The 8755-nt window shown below is 39.5% G+C and overlaps 2 gene segments (V, D, J or C); one reads left to right on the top strand and one right to left on the bottom strand.

The window, feature by feature from the left end:
- Positions 1 to 294: 294 nt before the first annotated feature.
- Positions 295 to 7306, top strand: LOC130412885 (Ig lambda chain C region-like). The segment is given in 3 exon segments: positions 295 to 426; positions 5364 to 5415; positions 6865 to 7306. Coding segments are annotated over 3 exon segments (498 nt in total).
- Positions 7307 to 7457: 151 nt separating this feature from the next.
- On the bottom strand, positions 7458 to 8476 carry LOC130413065 (immunoglobulin kappa variable 4-1-like). The segment is given in 2 exon segments: positions 7458 to 8246; positions 8394 to 8476. Coding segments are annotated over 2 exon segments (357 nt in total).
- Positions 8477 to 8755: the final 279 nt, after the last annotated feature.

The following is an 8755-nucleotide window of genomic DNA, read 5'->3' as shown; positions in this document are numbered from 1 at the left end:
ATGGGATAAATCTCGTGAAGAGCGGACGAAGCGAAACCTGAAGCGAGTTTGGGGAAATCGCGTGGCCACTTCTCGGCGAACCAATGACCTCGAAAATATCAACCGAAGCCGATGGAGGGGGCGGCGTCGGTAAATAATTGTAGGTCGAGCAGCGATTCTGAAGCATCGTTATAAAAGAAAGATCGTCCGTTCCAGTTATTTAGCAGATAGGACCAGAATCTGAGGTCAGAACGGCTACCTTCGTCTAGCAAGATCATGCCGCTTATTTTTTCCGCCGAATGTGTCAGGGTAAGCATGCGTGAAATGAATGACCGGCCTTGGGGAATGATGCTCATGGCGAAGTTTAAGTGTCCTAAAAGGGACAGCATGTCGCGTTTAGTAGCGGCGTTACGCGACGAAAACTCCCCAGTGAAGGATCTGATGCTGGTGAGTTTATCTCTAGGGAGAGAAGCTTGCATCTTGACTGAATCTAGTTGGATGCCTAAAAAAGTTAACGCCGTAGATGGACCCTGCGTTTTCTCGGCAGACAGGGGTACGCCGACGTCGTCAAAGATCTGTCTGAGTATGTCGAGGGAGGATGTTTGTGAATTAGGAAAGTCGATGAGTAGAAAATCGTCGAGCGTAGAACGAAGGGCAGTTTGTTGACGTTCAAAAGGATCCAACACAGTGCTTCGGAAAGGCAATTAAAGATGTGTGGGCTGCTTCTACAACCAAAAGTGAGTCTAGCGGCGAAGTAAAATTTTGAGTTCCATTTAACTCCGAACAGGTGGCGGTCTGGGGGGTGAAGTGGTATAATTTTGAATGCGTCTGTGATGTCGGCTTTGGCTAGGAAGGCACTGGGGTCCGGCAAGTTTAAGCAGCCTGATGGCGTTGTCAACTGAGGCATAATGCAGTGAAAATGGTTCTAAAGGAATGCATTCGTTAACGCTTGCAGTCGTGCTGGAGTGGGGAGAAGACACATCAAAAATGAGGCGTTTCTTACCCGAATATTTCCTAGTAGCTACGCCGAGCGAGTTAATGCGAAACATGGAATAAGGAGGGGAGTCGAACGGGCCTATTATATATCCTTTATTGACTTCTCTCTCCAGCAGAGATGAAACAATTCCGGGTTCAGACATGGCGGATTGTAGATTTTTTGCCACAAAGGGAACAGTGAGTCGTGACGTCGTACCTACCCGGAACCCTTGAGATAGGCCTATTAACAAATAATCTACGAAACATCTATCAGGGTGTGACGAGAGGTAATTTGCGAGGATGGGTACGTTGATGGGGGTAGATACTGAGTTGATCAGCATTTTTTCGCCCGGACGACGGCTTCCGCTCGGATTGCCGGCCTGGATCTCCTGGGGCAGACTGTTTTTGGGTGTGGGTCCTTGCAAAAGCTACATACATGAGCGAATTTGCATTGGGGAAAAGAACAAACAGATTCATTAAATTGATTATTCTCATTACACTCATTACAAAGATGAGCGCCGTTAAATTTAAATGTGTCCCGACCCCTAGCATCTGAGCGCTTCCTTACGTTTCCAGCACCGAATACAGCAGGCGAGTCTGGACTAGTGATTGTTTTTTAGGGCAAAACTGTGCCGAATGTCTGTGAGAGCTGCAAATAGCGCATGCGAGTGTTGTATGGCCACCAAAGTGGCGAACGAGTAGTTCTGTGTCTACTATAGACCAGTCAATTCTGGAGTTAAAAAGAGAAATAATGGATGCGGATTTAGCAGAGAAAGAAGCATGGTATTCGTAGAACAATGTACCCCCGTAGCGTTGACTGAAGTCTGCCATGGTTGCTAGATAAATATCCATTTCCTCCCTCCTGTCGGGATAAACTTGGCAGAGTATGTCGCGGTAGACTCCAAAAGCGATCGCGAATTCGCCGAACGATAGGTTACGTTGCAGTCTGGGATCGGATGTTCGGAGGAAAACTGCCACGTCACCACAATCGACCATTTTCCTGTCGACCGCAGGCGAGGGGAGTAGGAGTAGAGCTAAATTAATATCCTTACCTTGGATGATGTTGTTACGTAAAGCGGGAGATACCGTCGCCGCTGCTGGGGGGACGAATCGCCTACCGAAAGCTACCGCTGGAACGGCGGTGGCGAGGGTAAAATGTGTGGTGGCCTGCGAAGTAGTTGCGTCCTGTGGTGTTGTCTGGATGGTTGTTGAAGAAGCTACGGGGGTATATGTTGACGGCAGGCTAAATTGATCGTGTTGTTCGGGGTTGGGATTAATAGTCGAGGCTGTTGAGCGCATCCGGATATTAGATCCTGGGTTGCTGAGCGCTGTCTCGAAATCCACCATTTTTGTTTGTAATTCCTTGCACGGTGGCGGAAAGAGATCGAAAAACCTCGAGTAGCTGGTCGTTAGCGTCGCGGGGTGCATGCGGGGGAGATTGGATCCTTGTGGGCTGCAGGCTCTTTTTGGATTGGCAAGGTGGAGAGGATTTGCTGGACCGCTTCCTACCGGCTTGTTTGGGCTGGGTTGGTGACGCTGATGTCGTTGGTGTTACTTCGGTTGTTCCGGGGGGGACACCCAAGGTATTGCAGGCCAACTGGAGCAAGTCGTCCCTGGAGAGATCGAATCGGCTGGAATGCCTGCTGCTCCGAGTTTGCTGGTGATCAATTCAGATGGCCACTGAGCCCATGGAGAAACGCGGCATTTAATTCTTGAGCTACACCTCACGTTGGCTGGAGACGGAGGGATGAATTCCTCGTCGGAGTCAGTATACTCGCAGAAACTATTCTGAGACATTGCGGAGGTCAGCGAGTCAGGCTGTTCGATTATGGCGAATCACGTTGCTCTGACTGCGGACATAGGAAGGGGTAAGTGGCGATCTTTTCTGTTTCATGTTGTAAGGTGATTGGTTGGGTGTTGATTGGCAATGAGTGATACAGGATTGAGTCTTCCTGGCAGAACTAGCGCTGAAGCTACATATCTTTAAATCAGATCCTGCTATTGTTCCACACTCTAGATTGAAGACAAGAGGTGATTGTGCCTATGAACTAGTTGCACCTTAAGCTGTGAAATGCTGTTCCACACTGTAAAAAATCTTCCGTATTTTTTACGGAAAAATACCGGCAGCTGTGGTTGCCAGTAAAATTCTGTAAAAAATACAGGAAAAGAACGTAAACAGTCTTGCAGTTTAAAACTTCAGGGCACAAACTTCAAGCTGTGAATGAACTTAATACATTTTAGTTTTTATATCAACAGCATTTCGTTATAATCAATGAAAGCTTGGTCCAAATGCATAAAAGTGAAAACATTTACTTAATTTATTTATTTGTAATTCTTTATTAAAACATCAAAGTCATATTTAAACAAAGCAACATGCAGCATGACATATGCATCTTATTGCCTGACCTTGACTTAAACACAGACTCCACTCTTCACCATAGTGGTGACCCACAAAACATTTAATATCAGAAAAGAAAAGAGAAAATACAAATTCTGTAGTTTTGACGGAAAAATACCTGCAGCTGTGGTTGCCAGCAAACTACCGTAAAATTACGGGAACATCCTGTCTTTATTCATCCAATCAATTCACAGTAGAAAACATGAGCCACACCCACTATTCATCTTGTAAATACGTCAGAATACTGAAGACGATCATCACTTCTGCTTCACAGGGACTGCAGCATAACAGCCATGACTTGATGCTTTATTGGTGTATTCAAAGTCATCGTTTTTGTGATCAGGGTTTGCTTTAGTTGGCCTCTTTCAGCCGTCATAAATAAGTTTCCAGTTATCTTTGGGCTGCTATGACATTGTTTTATATAAAACATAGTTTTGTAGCAAATGACATCAAATGAAAATGTGTTTAGATATTTTCAAAAGCTTTTTCTGGGATGCTGTGTAATTACTTGATGTTTTTTTGTTACAAATGTCTCAATGGATTAACATTTAAAATTCACATTTCCTGCAATTGTCAATATAAAAAGTATTTGAACTGTTAAAAAGCTTGCATTTGGTCTTTGACTCATAAATCAAGAATCAGAGTATGAATCTCAACAGTGGTGACTAACAAATGAAAAGCTTACAGCCGCAATGCATGCTGGGAGTCATTTATGAGTTTTGTGCTTTGATGATACCCAGAATGCATTACGTTTATCTTAAGTGTTTTTTTCTGTTGTCACTATTGTTGAGACAAACTGTTATATTCTTGATGTCTGCTAGAACATTTATCATGTTTCAGATTTGCCGTTGAAGATATTTTTTATCTCATAAAATATCACAGTTGTGGACAACAAATAACATTAAAGCAAAACTTAAACTCTAAAACATGTACTTCCTCTCCAATCTAAAGAAGTTGATGCGTTAGCTTTTTCTGAACTTTTTACCCTGCTGTTTTGGTGTCTGTTTCCCCACACAGATATCAAAACTGGGCAAAGACTTCTTCCCATGGAAAGCAAAGGGTCAAGACAACAACTAATGGAAACACTCATCACCATAATGGTGACTCAACAAAAACCATGGACATGTAAACTTGTGTTAATTTTCAATTAGAACTTTTGTAGACGTGCAACAGAAATAAAGTGACAGTGGTGTCTGTAAGTGAAGGTGATAAAAGTGTTTGTGGAGTTGAAAAAAAACTCCTTGTGAAAACTACAGAATTTCGGCATTTACGGCATTTTTCACAGGGTTCTTTTGTAAAAACAATGGAATTTTTGCTGTTAATTTTACAATGTTTCTCCGTATTTTTTTACGGACACTTTCTGATAACAGGTTTTTTGTGTGAAAACAACAGGATTTTACTGTTAATTTCACAGGCATTTTTTACAGTTTTTGAATTTAAGATCTGTGGACATTTTAAAAAGGCAGCTGAAAACTTACTTGTTTAAACTTGTTTTTGTCTAAACTCTTTTTTACAGTTGTTCTATTTCTTTATTATTTTCATTTCATACTTTTTTGATGTAAAGCACTTTGTGACACTGCTCTTGAAAGATGCTATAGAAACAATTATTGCTTACTTACTATGCAAACACATCATGAAAACGCTCTTAAATATAGCAGATACAGAGCGGTTAAATGTGAATGTGAGTTTAAACAACACACATTATATACCCATACCATTGTAAATAATTAATTTGACCTGTTCGTGTTTTTTATTCATCCATTTTCTCATCACATTTTGAATGTAACTCATTTCTTTCCCCTTCCTTAACAGGACACCGATATTAGATCTACTAATAAAAACAAGCATAAAGTGGATTACAACAAACATGACATTTTGTAATTGTTCTACAATGTCTTTTAGTGTAAATAACCAGTAAATAAATAAAACTGTATTATGTATGAATTTCTGCTTGTTATATGAGTGAGAGTTAGTGAAGCGTTCAGAGGTTTTTGTACAGCTGCTCTATTAGTTTCTATCACTGTGGTACACGTTCGGCGGCGGCACCAGACTGGAAGTTGGCAGTAAGTACAAAATTATATAAAAATGTTCTCGATGTTGCTTTTTAATATACATTCATGCTAAGTATCATTCGTCTCGTTTTATATTATTTATTTTTTATATGAATTTGGGGCACATTGAATATTTGATTTGAGATTTCTTAAATTGACTGCTAGAGTTGAGCTCTATATGCGATATTTGAAGTGCTCAAGAATATCAAAAAATAGGACAAGTTTTAATATAATATAATGATTTAAACCTCCACATCTAGATATTAAAAACAATACCACATAGAATTAAATCCTACAACTTTTAGAAAAAAATGCTCTATATATACTTATTTTGACTTTCCCCCACCAAGTGATAAAACTGTGATTTCCCACTGACTTCTGCGCTCGATTATGTTTGTCACGCTGCACAGTCGCTTTGTGTTTTCTTGCTAAAATAAATAATCCTGCCTCGTTCATATTTGTTAATATTTTTGGGACGTATTCTGTATTCCGTGTTCCAACATAAAATGTGGTGGTTAACTTGAAGATCAGATGTGTGCAATTAAATCAAGAAACGGTCGAACAAGCAGATGGTAGAGACAGAAAGACAAATAGGCTAACTTGTATTGCTACATGTTGTAGTCTTGTCGCTTTGTAGATTTTGGCACACTGCGATTTTGTTCGATTACAAACCCGTATATATTTGTCTTTTAATGTTTTTAACCAACAAAAATAATAATGCATAACTAAACACAAACGATACAAAATTCATGCTGCGTTGCAGAATTTACAAGCACTTGTGTGTTTCTCCTTTGTAATGGACTGAAACCATATTAAGCACATCTGACATTTTAATCATAATTGACATTTTTTATTTTAACAGACTTTGATTTTAGATTTTTTACGTAGGCCAATGTTTGGTAGTTGTAAACTCCTACATTTAATCATATTGTGTGTTCTAGATATTATATCAATGCTAACCCCATGCTGTACTATTTGCACTTCAGGGATCATATATTCATGCCAAAAGTGTTTTATCACTTATAGGTTTGGATTGTGTCAAAATGGGAAGACATATGGTTTCCTTTTTACTTTTGTTTTTTTATTTGATTTGAATCTTGATTTTTGTGTTCATAGGCTTCTTTCTAAATATGTTTTTGGTATGTTTGTATAACAATTACCATGAAAACTATCAATTTGTAATGAAGACCCTTGCATGGCTTCACCGGTGGTGCGATGATTTATCAGACTTGTCACATATAAAGAAAAATACTATTTCCAAACTATGGTGAATGTAAACATTATAGAGAAGTTGTAAAGTACAATGAAAAGCCTCAAAGTCTGAACCTTGCTTTTGGTTTAAATTGAATATTGGCATCCATTTAGTTTTGTCTTATAATTAAACAGGCAAAACAGTATTTATTAAACATGTCTGTTTATTTTTAACTGGGCAATTTTTGCCTCGTGTTCTCTGTATATCAGGTGTAACTCGTCCAACTGTAACTGTTCTGCCGGCGTCCAGTGAAGAGATTTCCAGTAAGCAGACTGCAACACTGATGTGTGTGGTCAGCAAGGGCTTCCCTTCAGACTGGAGCTTGAGCTGGAAGGTGGATGGGAACATCAGGTCTCAGGAGAAGAGCGCTGGACTCCTGCAGAATGACGGTCTGTACAGCTGGAGCAGCAGTCTGACTCTCTCTGAACACGACTGGATCAAGAGCGTCTCAGTGAGCTGTGAGGCCACACGAGGAGACCAGACAGTCACTGGACAAGTGAAGAGAGATCAGTGTTCTCAATAGATCCTCTGTCTTCTGCTCTCTTCTTCTCATTCATGTCTCACAACAGTGGCTTTCTATTCATTTGTGCTTCATTCATTCAGTGCTGAGTGTCTATTGCTAAAATTCAATAAAAGACAAATAACAAATGATTTTGTTACTTTCTTTTGTCTCTTTTGAACTTAAATATGTGTTGGGTCATTTGGGTCAAAACCAAGGCTTTAATTCACATTGATAAATAAACTTGACACAATGAACCACGAACACACCTGCAGATAAATAATGGAACAAGGGTTTTATTTGATGTTTGTGTTGGGAGAGTGTTTGAACATCTGCTGTTGTGTGAGAGGAACAGAATCCTGATGATGCAAATCTAATTTTCAGTTTCATTGTTTCTCACTTTGTTCTCTGGAATGAAGCAGTTTAGTTTCCACTGACAGTTAACACACTGAATCATTTATTTTGTGAACACATAATCTGCATTCCTCTTTACTTTTCCTTCAGTGTGTCCAGATCCTCCCAAGGTTTTCACTTCTTAAACATCTGAAGTTTTTTTATCTTGTCAGTTGCCTTTGGCTGCTGACTGGGACTTTAAGACACTGAGGCAATAATTCTCTATAAAAACTGTTTAAACTATTTTTATCATATAAAGCATGATAAACAATGTTAGAATTACTGTGCTGCTTTAATGTTTAGCGTGTAATAGTGTGTGTGCAGCAGCAGAATCAGTCAGGTGTGTCAGTGTCAGTCTGACTGATGGAGGTTTTTGTACGGCTCTGTATCACTGTGTGAGTGGATACTGATAATGCTGTTGACAGTAATAATCTCCTCCATCTTCAGTCTGAACATTTCTGATATTCAGCATGAAGTTTGTGCTTGATCTTCCATCAGTAAATCTCTCAGACACTCCAGACACTCGGCTACCAACACTAGAGAAAAGGAGTTTGGGTGTTTGTCCAGGTTTTTGATGATACCAGGCTAAACTGGATGAAAAAGATGAACTGCTGGATCTACAGTTGAGAGTGACGCTCTCTCCTACTGACACCATCTGAACGGTGGGACTCTGAGTGAGAATAATCTCACCAAAACAACCTGTCACAACACAACCATTAGTCAGTATTAGTCAAACATTCATTAAGAGACACAAACACATGTAGAGATCAGAAAAATGTATTTCCAGATGTATTATTTTTTGCTTTTCATGAATTGACAGATTATTATTTTGCGTTTTAATCTCACCTGTAAATAAAAGTATAAGAGAGCAGAGGAGAGTTTGTGCCGTCATATTGCCAATGAATGAGTGAGAAGTGAAGGAGCAGTGATGTTGCTTTAATGATTGACTGACAGTCTGATGTTGTGATGAGAGACACAAATTCAAATCAGTTTCCTGTCTCACTGTCAGTTACAGAACAAACATTTCAAATGATGATGAACTCTAAAAAAGGTTTAATGAATAGGTTATTTTATATTTTATCATATATTTTATATTCAAAATTCAAATGGGAATGTAATTTTCAAACACAGTGGAGTGGAACTAGTTAGGCTACAATATCTGATGTAGATCAAAATCTTTTCTTGCATTTAAAGGGGTCGCAAAGCAA

This window comes from Triplophysa dalaica, chromosome 23 (genome assembly GCF_015846415.1).
Source record: "Triplophysa dalaica isolate WHDGS20190420 chromosome 23, ASM1584641v1, whole genome shotgun sequence".
NCBI classification, from domain to species: domain Eukaryota; kingdom Metazoa; phylum Chordata; class Actinopteri; order Cypriniformes; family Nemacheilidae; genus Triplophysa; species Triplophysa dalaica.
The sequence above is the reverse complement of the archived record's forward strand: the minus strand, read 5'-3'. Positions and strand labels throughout refer to the sequence as shown.